This window comes from Peromyscus californicus, unplaced genomic scaffold, assembly GCF_007827085.1.
Source record: "Peromyscus californicus insignis strain IS unplaced genomic scaffold, ASM782708v3 Scaffold_24__1_contigs__length_46423439, whole genome shotgun sequence".
NCBI lineage: Eukaryota > Metazoa > Chordata > Mammalia > Rodentia > Cricetidae > Peromyscus > Peromyscus californicus.
In genome coordinates this window covers 15,985,744-16,003,618 of record NW_026294535.1, presented here as the reverse complement: position 1 = coordinate 16,003,618, position 17,875 = coordinate 15,985,744, and the positions used below count along the sequence as shown (strand labels likewise).

Below are 17,875 nucleotides of genomic sequence, written 5' to 3'. Positions count from 1 at the left end.
TAACGTGAAATAGTGCAGAAGGATTATTCTCTCCGTATGTGTATTGAGGTTCTTCACATAAATACTGCTTTTAATTTGGACCTTTTGATATGAATACATTGTGACTCCTCAAACCAAATTCTGTTTCCTGCCTTCCTCTCAAAAGCTGTTTTTCCTTCCTCTGTCTCTGTAAATTTCACCCCAATCCTTCTAGATGCTCAGGCTGGAAACATTACAATTGCACTCGGCTTCCAGATGGACTCTCTACCCCATCATCCAGCTCTGCTCTCTCATCTTCAAAGTGCATCATCGAGTGGTCCTCCTCATGTCTGCTCGGACAGTCCAGCCTAAGTTTCCAGGCCCTCCTCAACTGTTGAAACCGCTGGTTGTTCCACCTACTTTCTCCTTTGTATTTCAGAAGTCCACTTTTTAAAAATCTTACATCCCAGAGGAACTTTAAAACTAACCACCACCAACCAACACCACCAACAAAAAAGGGCAGTCCAAAGGTAAATTTCAAAGACGATCCATGTCGCAAAAACAGGAGAAGGTGAAAATTACACCTTGTCTTTTCCTGGGGAGAGTGGGGGAGGAAGCAAGTTCTCATCAGGACCTTCCCATCCTACAGTCTGACACCATTCTGCTCCAAGCCTGTATCTTATCCTGTCACTGTCCAAGCCCAGTCCAGTGTCGCACACAGGCTTCCTCCCCTGCAGTAACTGCCCTAAGGCATCTGCAGGTTGACTGCCTCGTTTTTCTCCTATCAGACATGCCTTCTCTCATTATCCCTATCTGCCATTCTTAATTCAGAGCTACGTCTATCTTTATTCATAGCAGTTATCACTATGCAATGTAATGGGCTTTCTCTGTTTTTCCTTTCTAGAGCAAAAGTTTAATGAGGGAAGAAGCTGTTCCCTTTGCTCATGGCTACATCTCCAGTGCCTGCTGTAGAAAGGAGATAGTTAAGAAACACAGTGACTGAATGGGGGTTATTTCATATATTGGATATGTATTTATCATACACAGTCTACATTGACTATCAAACCTGTAGAGCAAAAATATAAAACTAAACCACTTAATAAAGATTTATGGGAAGAAGTAATGTGTAATAAACTGAACAATAAAGGAAAATTTACACGTTAGAATTTAAATAAAGAAACACAAACTCCAAAGTATACTTAAGTATGCATTTACAAAGGTAGGCTTAAAAAGGTTTTCCTTTTGATTTTTTTGTTTTTGAGACAATTGTCCTCAAGTTTTCAATTCTCCTGCCTCAGCGTCTCTAATTCTGGGGTTACAAGAAAGTACCAACATCATACTCTGCTGATATTTAATTTACAAACCCTACTCTAAAAATATTGAATTTTAAATTCATGAGAACATTTTATAAAATACATTTTGTTGCCATGCTTAATACAATGGTAATTTGTTCATACATTTTCTTAGTGTCACTAGATACCAGATTTATTTAAAAACTAAAGAGACACCAACCAGACATGATGAAACACCCCGACAATCATAATGCTTAGGTGGTGGGTTAAGAGGCTCACGAGTTGGAGGGCAGGCTAGGCTATAAAGTGAGATAATTCAAAATAAATTTGAAGTAAAGACGCTAGAAATATGATTTTCAAGTGAGGATTTGTAATCTGTTACCTGCAGGGAAATCCATATCTGTGCAGTATTTAAAAAGCCCTTATTCGTGTATTTACTTAAAGGGACAATGGTATGTAACATTTAAAATCAGGAAAGAGTATTGTTAAAACCAAAGCAATCATTTTGATAATACTTTTAGAATTCTTACATTTTGAAAATGTTATATTTTTATTACTATCCTCTATTCTAGCAGAACTTGTCAAGAAAAGCAAATAACACTTAGTAAGAATTGATAGCTCATGCCAAAAATGAGAGAAGAATATGTCAAGGAATATGACAAGCAATAGACCATGAACAAGAAGAAGCAGATTCCACATCCTATCAGGTTGGTGTTTTCTAATTCAAAGGCCAGACAAAATTATAAAAGAAAATTGTAGACAAATAAACAAAAGTTTTTTAAATATTGAATGAAATATTAAGAAGCTGTATTTCACTATGTACAGAAGGACTGAATACTATTTCCAAGAATGATTTATCTCAAGGATATAAAACTGTTTTAACAACTTGGATGAATTAATTTAATACACTGTATTAACAATGAAATACAAAACATCATCTCGACAAGCACAGACAATTCTTGCAAAGAAGAAAGTGTTCAAAATTCCGGCTAAGCTAGGAATAGAAGGGTGCTGTGTCACTTGATAAAGAGCATTTGCAAAACAGTTCCAAGTGATGTCTTCCTTAGTGGTAAATGTGAACACCCTACCCCCTGTTAAGACAAGAAGGTTACATCACTTTTATTCCACATTCCATTGCCAATTCTGTATCAATAACATAGTAGATGTAAACTAAAATTATTGAGAGGGAAATCTGGGGAGAAAACACGCTCTCTAAAACAGTGCTGTAGTAATGGGAGGACTGTATAGGTCGATGTTGTCTCAGTTTGAACCAGAGAAACCTCTTTGTGCAGTAGATGGCAATTAATGCAGAAAATCGCAACTGGTCACAGTGCAGAGTATAAAGCTCTAGGCAGTTTCAGACATAAATACAATACTGATATCACACCCCACCCACTCCCAAGGCTGAAGAAACATTGCAGAGGAGGGTGTGGAAAGAACCAGAGGTCTGGGCAGAAAGGGGTGAAATGGTGTCTTCTGAACATAACAGGGCTTTTGTACTTATGAGATCACAACAGTTGTGGTTTCCTGCACAGGATTAAGCCAGTGAAGTCTTTTACATGGGGAGGGGAGAGGCGCATAAGCTCCCACCTAGCTATTGACCATTGATGGCTGCTGGGCAGGAAGATTCAATTTTTCTTTTTTTAAAATTTACTTTATACAGTTTCAGACAATATAACTTGGTCATATTCTTGTCCCTCTGCTGTGGATATCACTCTGTATAAATAAAACACTGATAGGCCAGTAGCCAGGCAGAAAGTATAGGTGGGACAAACAACAGTTTCTAAGTAATGTAAGCGTCTGAGTGATTATTTTATATGTGGGTTGTGGGACTGCGGGGGCTTGGTGGGACCTGGAGAGAAGCTCTCCAGCTACATCCCTCCCCAACTTTCTATATCTTGGTTTTCTATAAGAGTATGTGACCATCTTCCACTGAATGGTTCCTACTAAATTAACAATGTTCCAGTGGATGGTCCATGAATTTATTTTAGAATTTAAGTCCAAGCTTAGACTGTGCTTTATACAGAAGAGAGAGAGAGAGAGAGAGAGAGAGAGAGAGAGAGAGAGAGAGAGAGAGAGAGAGAGAGAGAAGGAAGGAAAGAAAGAAAGAAAGAAAGAAAGAAAGAAAGAAAGAAAGAAAGAAAGAAAGAGAGAGGACATGATGCTTGAGAGGTTGAGGGGTGGGATATGGACATAGGGGAGTTAGAGGGAGGAGAGTTATCACACAAATAAAATACATATATGCGCAATACCTTGCATCAGTGCATAAAATTGTCAAAGAATTAATAACATATTAAAATTAATAAATATTTATAAATTTTGCAAAATAATTGAAAAAGTAATAATATATGTGAAATCCTTAGGATCTTGAAGGAGCAAAGTAAACAGGATCCAGGTACTAAAAATTAGGGAGAAAAACCAGAGAACACTACTTTCCACATATGTGTTACTATGGAATTATTTCCTTAAATTCAACAGACTTCAAAGCATCGGGCTTACTTATCTTTGTCTGTGACTCACAAAAAAAAAAGGTATACAACATCTGGAAGCTCAGAGTGGAGATATATGAAGCAACATTACAGGAAGTGGCATCAACTGGACAACTGTTTCCTATTGAGTTTCGTCCCTTAATGATCCTAGTAAAGCAATTCCATGATCTCTATTGTGTGTGCTAATTTGATGAGAAAAACAGGAATAAGGAAGGTGAATGTGGAACCAAAAAAATAAAACTAAGCACAAGGAAAATTTTGCCAATAAAAAGTGTAGCTAGTATTGTCAAGGCTAAGTCTATTATTAAAAAAATCAATCCACTCCCACCCTGCTGAAAACAATAAATACTCAAGAAAACATGTCAAGCTTCTTGCTCACATTTATGTCAAACACTTACTAAACCCAGTAAATGTCAGATTTGCTGTCAGGTGGACTTTAGTTTGCTTCAACTGAACAACAACAAAAGGGAGATGAGACCCGTGTTGACATTTCTGCAACATTTAGATATTATGTTATTTTACCTAAAAAAAGGGGGGGGGGGTCAAAATATTGTTTCTGAGACACAGTGGCTGAACTTAACACCTATTTAAATGCAAAAAGGTTAAAAAAAAATGAGCTGGGTGGCAGTGGCACATGCCTTTAATCCCAGCACTCAGGAGGCAGAGGCAGGCGGATCTCTGTGAGTTTGAGGCCAGCCTGGTCTACAGAGTGAGATCCAAGACAGCCAGGGCTACATAGGAAGATCCTGTCTCAAGCAAACAATCAAAAGAAAAAAAGAAAGGAAGAGAGGGAGGGAGGGAGAACAACACTCCCTCCAAAAAAAAAAAAAAACCACTGAAAAAAATAGAAAAATAGTGATGGACATAAGACAAATTAAAAAGTACTGATTTTTTTAGTAGCTTGAATAAACATTTTTGCTTTAGATTCTCAAGGTAGCACTATAAGTCTGTCTTTTACTATATAGAATTATTTTTGCCATCACTTAATATACATGTCATTCACTTTTGGATTTATAGACACAAAAGTAGACCCAATGGACTACTGGCTCTTGTATTTCTATCTTTACCAAGCTATGTAATTTGATAATTTGTATAAACTTAACTCAATACATTGTTTTTATCAGCTGTTGAATCTGCTTTAGCGTACAGTTAAAATTAGTTTATTCTAAGTCACTTACGTAATCATTGCCTCATACAACTGGTATTTGTTACACAAATCTATGACTTCAAGCCAGCCTACTTCATAAGGGACATTAATTTTAGCAGTGAGTTTTATATAGTCAAGGTATAGTTATTTTAAAAATTAATAAGTTAGGCATGTTTTCTATACAATAAGAATGTATATGTGACAATATTTAAAGTTATTTTTTTCTATGCAGTAGCTTGAATTTGTATCCTCCTGAATTTGTGTTTTAAGACTGTCATCCCAATAATGTGGGGTAGGGGATGGGCCTTTAGAAAGTGACCAGTCTCAAATGGGATTACTGTCCTTACAAGAAGACACTCTCTTTCGGTCTCGTGAGACTAAGAGCTGACATCTGGAGTTCAATAGCTGGGTGAGGCCCTCACCAGAACCTAGCCATGCTAGCATTCTGATCTTAGGCCATGAATTTTTTTCAACCCTCTAGCTCATGGGATTTTGTTATGGTAGAGAGCTATGACACTAAAAACTATTCCCGGGGAGACTTCCCTTCCTCCCAGAATCACAGTGGGAGATTCCTCTTCAGATGATCCTCATAAGTAGGAATGGCTTTGCATTACCTGGATGTACTTATGCTCCGCCAGCCCACCAGGCACTCTGATGAGTTTGTTGTTGTCCAAGTGGAGTTCCCTCAGATGAGGAGTGTTGGCCAGAGTGCCATTGTCTACGGCAGAGATGCTGTTGAAACTCAGCCCCAACCTGCAGAAGAGAACAGAAAAAAATAGTGTGCACAGCAGTCAGGAATCCCTTTCTTATAGACTGTAGGTAATTGAGCAGTTGATCATGCATTTCTTGCTTTTGCACTGGCTGTTTCTCACTTTTCTGAGCCTAGACAAAAACTATTCTCTCTCTCTCTCTCTCTCTCTCTCTCTCTCTCTCTCTCTCTCTCTCTCTCTGCATGTTTGTTCATGTACGTGTGCAGGTGTGCGTGTAGTTGCATGAGGTGTGTGCCAAGTTGCATGAGCATATATATGTGTATGCATGGGTTTAGAGGCCAGATATCGACACTGGTTATCCTCCTCCATAATTTTCCACCTTAGTTTTTGAGATAGTCTTTGACTAAACATGGGATCACCAATTTGTCAAAACTAGCCAGTCAGCAAGCTCCTGGGATCCCTTTGTCTCTTTCTTCCAGGGTAAATGCCACGATGCCTAGGTTTTTATATAGGGAACCCCAACTCAAGTAATCATGATGAACAACATTGACTTGACCAACAGAATCATCTCCATCACCCTAAAAGCCTATTCTCAACATCTCAGCTCAGAATGACTTTTATTGAGACTCCTGAATGGATACCTCTAATAAAAATTCTTCTGTAGCATTCTGAAATCATTTTGGAAAATATAAAAGGCAATGTTATGACTTGATTAATTCCATTCCTCTCCTTTGAAATAGAAACTGTCTTGTAGTGTAAATCAAGTCCTAACATAGAATTAGTGTAGAATGTGACATAGTCAACAAATAACCATGAATTGATTTCTACATGTAATAAACATGCAAATTCATTTGGTAAAGAACAAAGGTAAGAAGGTAATCCTACCTTCTAGAACAATAAATAGAATTAGTGTGCTGTCTTGGATAAAAAACAAGTTCTCTAGTGACCCTTTAGTGAAAATCTGGATCAGCTTGGTGTGAGTTTCACTTCCTCCCACTCAGACATCTGAGTCATTTCTCTATGCTTTACAAGTTTCATTTGGTGGAGGTTTTGGTTCATATGTCTTAAATTAAAGACATAACAAATGAAGATTCTATGATATTAATGGGATTCCAAGCCAGAAGAAGTTGGCTTGGAGGCATGACTAATTCACTAAACATTCTAGGGACAAAACCACCCAAAGCAGAAAGCTGTTAATCCATAGGGCAGATACCAGGATGAGGCCACAGAATAATGAAAGACATCTAACAGCTGCAGGGGACGAGGAGAATGTTTATCAAGTGTCTTCCCATGCAAAGCAATGGTCTGGAGGTTGCTGAATGATTTCCTTTGCCTTCAGGTAGGTCCAAGGCTTGAGCCCACTGTAACTCAGATGCTGGCCTTACATAAATAAAACCTCCCAAGTATGGTCCTGGCTTTATTTTGAAGTAATAGTTAAAATGTGCAGATTTTAGTACACAAATAGCATCACTGACTATCTTAACTACTGATTATTAAACTGGCATTTTGGCTGAGAACATTTAGATTTTCTCCTCATCTTAGATGCCCATTTATTATTTATGGCCTTCTCATTTTCACTTCAGAATTGTGGCTCCTATACCTCATGACATTCCAAGTCCCCATTATCAATTTTGCACTACAATATTTTTATACTATATAATTCCAAATAACTTTTTCAAGATTAATGTTATTTTAAAGTACTTGTTTATATATTTAATCAACAGGTGTTTTGAGAATCTAAATTTCTCCATGAATTAAAAAGGACAGTGAAAAACCTCAAAAAAGATATTGAACATTGCAAAATATTTCTACTAATAAAGCGCATGATGACACACATGTATATGTATGTCATCTATATGTATATGTATATATATGTATATAACTATATATGGACATGTGTGTGTATATTTATTTATGTTCTGTACTTCAGAAGAGTGATGTGTGGTAATTTATTTCAACACAGCCCTGATAATAAACTGGAACTCTGCCATGAAAAGATGTTCTTTTTCTTTTCTTTTTTTTTTTTTTAATTTTCAACACCAACTCATTTGGTGTGTTCAAACATCACTGAATAATAATAATAGGGGACACAGTGATTTGATGGTTTAATGAAGAATTTTCTCTGGATTCCAAAGGAAATGGATTTGATACATTCAAGAATTAGGAAACTTGACCCTATAAATAATAGAAATTAAATGGAATTCGTCATCCACTTACCAAGAAAACTGAATTTTTTATTAGTCTTTTCATAATGTATTAGTACTTTAAGCTTCTGTTTAAGAAAACACATGTCATCAATATCAAAGTTTAGAATGCCAGAATCTCTTTACTGGTTTTTATATAACACAAACTTCTTTTCTAAAGAAACACATATATTGTGAATGATTTGCCATTCTTAGAGGTTTAAAATATTTACCACTTATAATGTTGATGTTGATCATCATCATCACCATCATCATAATATGAAAATAAGATCCTAATGGTAAATGTAATAAATAATGCAATATCTACTTACATTCTTCTGCAGCTAGAAAGTATTCAATAAAGAAGGTAATCAATAAAGAAAGATAGGTGATACATGATATAATATTACTGTGAACCATGATTTCTATATCAGAAACTAGGGTTAAATTTTTCTACATGGAGTATTTCTTATTACTTCAGATACCAGGGAAATGAATAGCTATATTTATAATGCTGTATTTACTCTTTCTCTTCCCCATCTGCTGGACCATTTGGAGACATAGAAACATATACATAGAAACAGGGAAAGGCACCTTATTATTGACTTGGTCACTAGTATTTCTCAATGGTAAAGAGATATGCTCTGGGTATTCATTCATCTACCATGTTGACTTGGCATAATGTTACAGCAGGTACACGCCCTGTGGAATATTCAGCAATACTCATGTCAAGAAAGTATTCATTGAAGACTCCTAAATCAGCTTGCTTCTTCTTATGTAGCCAAGTTTTAAATACAGAGGGGTTTGAAACCAAGTTAGAAAGTGATACCTGGTGATGTAAAAAAGAAAAAAATACAGATAGGCAGGGCCACAAAAAAAAAGAATTTATACTTTTGTGAGCCTGCAGTAAATGTGTAATGACATTTTCTTTCAAGTCCTTCAGAGAACAGTGGTTAGAGAATTTCTTTGAAGTTATTCTGAAAGTAATATTTCGATATTCATATAGATGCCATTTGAATACATTCTAAAATTTGAATTAACTTGTTATAGTTTTCTTAACTTTCTCCTTGATAACGCTAAATTAGAGTATACTAAATGGACATTTCATTTTTTAATTGAATACCTTTACAAAAGATCTATAAACAACAAAATATCCACAAAATATATTATCAAGCTTGTTGTCTATAGTAATTGTAATAGTTCATTGACTTTTGTCAAGAGTGCAACAGATTAACTGGAATTTTGCTTTGAAAATATTTTAACTTGTGATAGTTTGAAAAATAGGTAAAGCGTCATACTTCTAAAGATGAATAACACCCCCCCATCATTTTGATAGGAAGTAATACATTTTCTTACTTAGCCAAATTAGTCAGTCCTTTCAGGCTGGATGCATCAACTTTGGTGATCTTGTTTCCATCCAGGTGCAGTTCAGTGAGAGAAGGAGGGAGACCTGGAACATGCAAACAGATGCTGGCTCAGCCGAGAGGCATCATACACACAGAACGTCTTTCCATGGGGACGCATACTGTCGATTTCTAAAAACCATTTCAAATCATCTTGGGCTTCATCTTTTTCCTTCTTTCTTTTTATGATAACAAATACACACTTTAAAGGGATGTGACACTTGACTGCTTCTACCTGAGAGGGACTTAGATAAAATTATGAACTCTTTACATCACGTGATAGATTTTTTTTTTTTTTTCTGTTGGTACCCGGAGGATGGAAGTCACACGCCGAAGCCCTTACTGCTCTTTCCACTTGTGTCAGTGGGCTCACACTGCTGCTGTTTTATGAACAATTGGGGTGTCGGACAAAATGAGGAGGTGAACATTGGAATTGTAATGGAAGGTTTCTGCATCAGTGTTATCAGCGAAGTCTGTATATAAATGGAAGCAGATATGTCATTTACAAGTATTCGTCATAACAAGCACTGGTGTACTGTGCTGATGTTGGGCCTTTGACGTGACTTCTCTGTAAGTGTTGGATGCCTCTGCACCATGACTGTGCAGCAATGGCAAAAACGTACAATGTAAGTGGTTCTCAACCTTCCCAGTGCTGTGACCCTTTAATACAGTTCCTCATGTTGTGGTGACCTCCAACCACACAATTATTTTCATCGCTACTTCATAACTGTAATTTTGTTACTGTTACAAATTGTAATGTAAATAGCTGTGTTTTCTGATGGTCTTAGGTGACCACTGTGAAAGAAATGTCACAACCCATGGGTTGAGAACCTCTGGCTTACACGGCCCTACTACATCCAGACTGTTTCTTTGTAAGAGGGCTGTGAAGAGCCCTATAATAAGTAACCTGACATTCGTAGAGACCTGGATAAATAATCTGGCATCCCAAGGGCCACTAAACTCTCAACAATACTTCATGAATGGTTGCTATTTCCAAAGATTTAGTAATGTAAATAATAAGCAATATTTGAATTTATTTTCATTTTTTTTGTGTCTGCTATGTGTTTATATAGGACTGTGTGTTTATATGGCTGTTGAAAATTCAGTGTTCCACTGTAAAGAATAACAACAGTTTCAAAGAACACAGTAAATGGATGCATGTAGATCTAGTACCTGGTTGAAGTAAGTTTTACTTTTCTTTGTCTATAAAGACACATAATAAGGAAATAACAGATTTCATTGCTATAAAATTTGCATTACACATACCAAATTATGTTAATGATTGTATTTATTGCTATAATTCTTATATGTTGGTTTTAAAATTATTAAGGTTGTTTGTAGATGAATGCTTTAATTATCAGATACTATGAAAACATGAAGAAATAAATAAATAAGCAAACTTCTACTTGCCCCTGTCTCTGTTATGTACCAAACATGGACCATGTTACTTTTCTCAACGACATTAATTTTCTCAATGCTAAAAATAATGAAAATCAATTCCTTTTCTTATTAAGGAAACAGAGACTAAAAGTTATAAATTTAAAAGTTTTAAACAGGAAGTGTGCTATTCTTCCATGTAGATTGGGGAATTTAAAATAGCATTCTCTAAGTCAGAGGAAATTAAATTATAATTGAAATTTTCTCATGAATAAATATTATGAAATCACAACTACTTTTGTAATAAGATATTTCAACCACTGGCATCTTCTAGACATAAATAAATAAAAATTTAAAAGTCCTCCTGAAAGTGTGACTAGAGTGTATTTAATAAAGCAAATCCGAGATGCCTCCTTCCCTCTCTAACTCAATGAAGTTTTGTTGTTGCTGTTGTTTTTTAAGCAGTGCCAGTGGAACACCACTAAATTGTTCCTCTATTACTGAGTCTTGGCTCCTAAATGCCTCTTTCCAGGATCTCAGTTTCCCAAAATTTGGAGCCAGGAAGAAGTTTGAATATGAAGGAAAAGGTTGCATTATTGCAGATAATTCAATTTAAAATGATCCTCATCATCCTTCCCCACAGTGATACTTGGCCAAAGAATCTGTTCTCTAGTGATATATTTTTTTCCTTTAACTTTTCATTTTGGAGGCAAAATAAACAAAGATCAGCTTGGTATAGGTGTTTTACTTATACAGTACAAGCCCCACGTTTCTCTAGTAAGCCTCATGGCAATGCTAGAATGTACTTGATATTAGTACTTACGTTGGTAGTTGACTAAACTCGTGTATTACAAATGTGAATATTTAGCCTAAAGTCAAAGAATAACTGCAAGACTGTGTTATACCCTTTACTGGGCTGTTCTTACTCAAATTTACAATATTATAATCTCTATACTATATTGACTTTGCACTTTCATGACTTATGGGAGAAAAGATAATAAGGCATCTAGTGATATTCAGGAATAAGAAACCCAGCCTAAGAAGGACAAACTCACAAATTAGAAAAGTACATGTATATATAGATGTATATGTATATATGTGCATAAGGAAGAAGACCTAAGTCAAATAATTGATCCTGTGAACTCTGAGGTCTTCCATCGAAATCTCAACTCCACCAATTCTCATCTCTAAGATCCGGCTCTTTCCTTCAACTTTCTGAGCCTGGATTTTCTTGTTATAACCGGGACAATACTACTATATAGGGACCCCTCAATCCATGAAATATGTCTGACACAAAATCTAGCACTTGTGGGCGCTTAATTAATTGTATTGTAAGTTTTGTTTGATTGTGAGAAAGTCCATACAAACAAGCCAGAAGTGTTGAGAATTTGTTCACAGGACAGAGAGGACAGAAACAAAGTAAAGGGAAATGGACACTAAATGATGAAATTTATCACTGAGAGACATTTTGGAGCATGCATTAGGAAAGACAGTAAAGTCAAAGCCAAAATTTGTCCCTAATGCAAGTGACGTGCGGCAGCAAGTGATTGGAAATTTTCAACTGCTTCATTTCCTACAGCTTACGGATATTATGGATATATTGGGTATAGTTCATTAAATATATATATATATATATATATATAGTTCACTGTATATATATTATATAATCCATATATAGTGTAGTACATATGGATTTACATTTGTGTGTGTAGGTATACATACATGCATTTGTCACTTTGTATCTGGAGGATTGGTGCAAACTGTCTGGGTAAGGCAAAATTTGCAGTTATTCAACTCCATTGTATAAATAATATATTTGCATAAAATATATGCATATGTGTCTTCATTCTCTAAATTACCTCCTCTTGTAATTTCTAATACAATTTAAATGTGTTGTGAACAATTGTTACACTATGCCATATTGGGAATAGTGGCAGGAATAGTTTGCCACTAGAAAAGAAAAAAATCTTTTAAGTATTTTTGATCCATAATTAATCGAGTTTATGTGAACATATATATTGAATTTCCCTATGCTTCATATAAAAAGAGCATTTGTTGCAAGCAAGAAATTACAGACTCAAAACAAACGCACTTTTTTAAGTTATGAATAAATATGTGCTTATCTAGTTTAGCTGTCATACTCATTAATCTATCATTTAACACACCTGTGTGTGTGCATGTCTGTAATGCATGTATGTATGTACCTGTCTATCTCAATAGTTATTTTGCAGTGCACCAAAACCACCCTCTGTATAAAAAGACTGATGTAGGCAAGGGTTTTCAGAAAGCTTTCTATGATCTAAAAATAACCAGTGTTTCCTATAGATGAGATTTTGCACCTAATACCCAGTTCCAGAGAAAGGCACCTGTGCTGAAGAGGGCAGGGGTGAGGGACAGGCGGGAAATATGCAGTGACTTTGGTGAGACTGAACTTTGAGGAGGGAGGAACGTGAAGTTCAAGGCACTTCTTTTAGGTGTTTTGCTGCCTTTGCTGGTTCACCAGGACAGGGTTCAGTGTGGCAGCAGATGCAGCAGTGACGACATTGATCACCCTTCAGTGTTCCGGCTCTGGTTGGCACAAGGAAAGTGTCTCTTCCTCATTTATATGTCTCTGGCGTACTCTGTGTATGTAAGCTTAAAACTTTAACACATTTCCGAAGAGCAATAGAAGGCAATATTAGTCCCTTCCTTATCTAGACCCATATGTTCTACTTAATTTTGAGACCCCAACTCTAAGAATTTAAGAGTCCTTGAGCCAGTTAATGACAACTTGAACCCAAGTAAAGATTCTGAAGTCTACATTCTTTATGATGACCACAATTAAGTCAGCAGTTGGATCACCTTATTGAGATATGGATGAATGGAAGGTTTTGCAGTGACAAGAATTCCCTGCAGTATTAGAAAATCAAAGTAAAATTTGGTTCAGTTACAGAGATACTGCCAGGTATGAGTATAATCTTTTCCTTTGCTTTTTCAAACAAATTACTAATGCATTCTTATTAACTGTATTTTTTTCTTTAGGAAATCATAAATGCAGAATACAAGCTTACTGTGCCTTAAGTTACATCTTGAAGGGATTTTTTTTCTTTTTTGGTTTTTCAAGACAGGCTTTGTCTGTGTAGTTTTGGCGTCTATCCTGGAGCTCACTCTGTAGACCAGGCTCGCCTCAAACTCACAGAGATCCACCTGGCTCTGCCTCCCGAGTGCTAGGATTAAAGGTATGCACCATGGCCACCAGGCCTCTTAGAAGGGATTTTATAGAAGTCTACCTGTATTTGCATAACCCAAAAGTCCAGTAGGCCCAAAAGAACCACTTCCAGGAGTTGAGAGTTCACTGAAGGTACATTTGCCACATGTATCCCAATTTAAATCTCCACAATCATTTTCTTAATGTCAAAACTGTTAGAATTTGGTTTCTCAAACTATTTTTGGAGAATTTCCTATCACCTTGAGGAATAGCAGTGATGTTGGTGTCTGCGATGCGGATGTACGAGAGCCTCTTCATTCCCTGGAAGGCTCCACTTTCAATTCCAGAGCTTTTCAGTGGGTTGGTGCCCAGTTCTACGAAGACAAAATGTGTGAGGCTCTTAGAGGATATTTCAGGATATCTGTGTCTGCTTCAGTGAAGATTCTAGGAAAATAATATTAGCTTTTAAACAACTTCTTGACTGAGAAACAAATTTAAAAAAAAATAGAAGGAAAGACTATTTTCTTTAGAGATACATCAAAATGAAATGAAACTTTGTCCTACTAAAACAAAGACTGGTGTGATGGCATGGGCCCCAACACTCATGGGCCTCGGGCAGGAAGATCACTTCCTATTCAAGAACAGATTGGGTTATACAATAGATCCCTGTATGAATGAATGAATGAATGAATGAATGAATGAATCAATCAATCAATCAATCAATCAAACAAACAAACAATATAAGTATTTAGGAAAAAGAATAGCAATGGCACTATTTATAATTTCCCCAGAAATGCTGAGTTGGTGTTAATAAATCATACTTTATGTTATAAATTTCCTAAATGTTGCTAAAGAATTTAAGTCTATCATTTTGCAAGCCAATTGTAAAATCACATTTAATAATCATACACCCACCAAAACCTTATAAAACATTTTTAGAAAGGAAATAACCTACAGGTGAACAGTACCCAAAAATTCTCCGCTATAGAACGGTTGCTCCAAAACTCTCTGATTAAACACTGTCCATCCTGCATCCTGCTCATATAACCAAGTATACTGTCTTCCCTTCACGTTCTCAGATCATCAAAGAAGAATGTCCCATTTCTCCCCGAGCTGCGGCGGCTGTTCACACAACCCTCAGACACACGAGTCTCTGACTCCATCCCCTTTTTACAGCTAAGGTTTACTTGAAATCCATTCATGAACCCTAGCGCCTGGTCCTCAAGCTATAATCAGATCTGTACCTATGACAATCATCTGGTTCAGTCCATTGAACACGGTTTTCCGCACTTTGCTGATCTCGTTCTCGTGGGCGCGAAGCTCCTGGAGGGTTTTAGGCATTTTGTCCGGCAGTTCCTTCAGTTGGTTCTTAGACAGATAAAGCCTTTCCAGTTTCACTAGAGGTGTGAACGCCCCAGAGCTGATCTTGCTGATCTTGTTGTTGACAAGAATCAAGGTCTGTAAAGATTGAATAACACATTACCTGAAATGCAAAATCGTCCACACATATGCATAAAATATCTATGGAGTCAATTCATTCTTTTCATGAAGCTAGCACAAAAATTCAGAAAATCACAAGAAATTAGGAGAATTGTGGAAACACCCTCTTCTCATGTGCATGTTTGTATGTACACATACTTATAACATTTTTTAAAATAAATGATGCTAAAGAAATCACTGAATAACATCAGATTCCTAGAAACCATCAATGCCACAGATCTCATCCCAGCATCAGCTTTTCAGCCTGTCATGAAGTGGCCTTAGGTTATACTGTCACCAGAACTGAGAAGCTGAATGTAGCTGTAGTAGGTGACTCTAGGTAGAGGAGACTGCTGTCACCCCTACAGTAGAAGGCTTCAGTGAGTTGTGCTTATGTATCTTCTGTCTTGGGTTTTCTTTATTCTTGCTGTGCCCTGTGTCAAAGGGGCCTGTCAGATCTAGGAGGAAGCTTGGCTTGACTTTAGTGACAAGTGTCATAGAAGAGTAAGTTCATAATCTAACAGTGATGCCACTTGCAAGACAGGCTTTGTCAATTTGGAAGCCGTGGCAAGCAAGTTTGGAGTACTGTTGAGCTATTTGGGGCATCTGCCCTGGGACAGAAAAGGGTTGGGCTCTTTTGAGCTATTGGAGTTCTGTGGAGCCATTTCGAAAAGAGACAATGGTGCTGTGGTCAGTAATGATTTATGTAATGGTGGAAATATTGAGACTTTACTAATGTGGTAACCCCTATCAAGAGTTGAAAGTGGATAGTGTTTTATAAATTCAAGGTGATTTCTAAGACAGTAATGATGAAAAAAAAAAAAAAAAAAAAAAAAAAAAAAAAAAAAAAAAAAAAACAGTCTCTATCTATGGTGCTCCTGAAGAGAAAACCTGGCCATTTAAGTTTTTGATTTTCAGTTTTAATTTCATTGTACACCAATGTGCACCAATAACCATGACTGGCATACTTTTAAAATATACATGGATGTCTGTATAAATGTGTTTGGGGTCATTTTGGACTATATAAAAGCAATCATTTCTATGTCTTTTGTTTTTAAACCTAAAATCCAAGGATTCAGATAATCTTTCCCAACATAATATTTTTTATTGATTATTGATTATTTGGGAATTTCACATCATGCACCATAATCACACTCACTTCCCAGTCCTCCCAAGTTTGCACCTACAGCCTGGTGACCTCCCCCACCTCAAAAAAAGAAAAGAATAAACTATGTCCAATTTGTGTTATTTAAAGAAAAGAAACTGTACTCAAGATTATCCTTGGCAGGCTTATCTAAACTAATTGAAATGTTAATTTTAAGTTTTTAATTAAAATGACATGAGTTTGGTGCTTTCAAATGTTAATTATCAAAACTCTGACTGAGAAAAAAGTCTGATTACAAAACTTAAGAAAGATAATGTAAAGATGGCTAAGTACATATTTTTATTATGTGCTCACAAAAATCTGAACTGCTTTTGCTAGACAAACTTAAAATGTAAAAAATATAAAAGATTAATTTATACAAAGAAATGAAGTCAATTTACAGTAAGCCCATAATCATCTTCATAAATGAATAGAAACCCAAATCATTCTAAAATCAAGAATAGGACAAGAATGTCCACTCTCTTCATACATATTAAACATAGAACTTAAAGTCTTAGCTAAAGTCATAAGACAACTGAAGAAGATCAATGGGATACAAATAAGAAGGGAACTATCTTTATCTGCAGACAAGGTTTTATGCATAAAAGACAATCCAGGCTCCATCAAGAGACTTCTACAGCAGCTAAACACTTTCAGCAAAGTAGCACAATACAAAATGGGCACACAAAAATGAAGCGCCTCCGTATATACAGATGACAAACATAGTGAGAAATAAATCACTGAAACAATACCTTTCACAATAACTCAAAAATATTTTGGGCCAACTCAAACCAAGGAAATGAAAGACTTATATAATAAAAACCTATAGGACATTGGAAAGGAAGATATTGAAAGATCTCTTGTGCTCATGGATTATTAAAATTGATGCTATTAAAATGGTCATTCTACCCAAAGCAATCCTCAGATTCTAAGCAATCATTATCAAAATTCCAATACCATTCTTACACTGAAATTGAAAAACAGTCTCAAAGTTCATATGAAAACACACACACACACACACACACACACACACACACACACACACACACACAACAAATGACAATAGCCAAAACAATCTTGAATAATGAAAGAACTGTTGGAGGTATTGCCATCCAAGATTTCCAGTTGCATTTCAGAGATATTTAAATAAACACAGCATGGTGTTGGCATAAAAAAAAAAACAGACACATTCATTAATAGAAAAAACTTGAAGACCCAAACATAATTCCACACCCCTACAGACACCTGGTTTTTTAACAAAGAAGCCAAAACTAGACATGGGAGAAAAGACAGCATCTTCAATAAATGGTGCTAGTCAACTGAATGTCTGCGTGCAGAAGAATGAAAATAAATCCACATCCACAACCTTGCACAAAACTCAACTCCAAATGGGCCAATGACCTCAACATAAGACCAGATACCCTAAACATGATAGAAGAATTGGGAATAGGCTTGAAATCATTGGCAAAAAGACTATCTTCACAGGACCCCAACAGGGCCCAATAG

The 17,875-nt window shown here is 36.2% G+C and overlaps 1 protein-coding gene and 1 long non-coding RNA gene across 4 annotated transcripts in view; one reads left to right on the top strand and one right to left on the bottom strand.

Annotated features, from left to right (window-relative positions):
- Positions 1-17,875, bottom strand: part of Dcn (decorin) — a 39,699-nt gene that overhangs the window by 702 nt on the left and 21,122 nt on the right. For both annotated transcript variants that reach the window (XM_052753189.1, XM_052753190.1), the window contains exons 4-7: positions 14,991-15,204; positions 14,007-14,120; positions 9,136-9,229; positions 5,501-5,639 (exon numbers count right to left, since the gene is read on the bottom strand). In XM_052753189.1, coding sequence (XP_052609149.1) covers positions 5,501-5,639; positions 9,136-9,229; positions 14,007-14,120; positions 14,991-15,204 — 561 coding nt within the window. The remainder of the gene's footprint in view (positions 1-5,500; positions 5,640-9,135; positions 9,230-14,006; positions 14,121-14,990; positions 15,205-17,875) is intronic.
- On the top strand, positions 4-10,585 carry LOC128119722 (uncharacterized). Of its 2 annotated transcripts, XR_008221642.1 has the most exons (3): positions 4-488; positions 863-1,957; positions 9,201-10,585. It is a non-coding gene; the product is annotated as an uncharacterized LOC128119722 (long non-coding RNA). The 2 variants fall into 2 exon arrangements; XR_008221641.1 differs by having other exon boundaries at positions 4-1,957.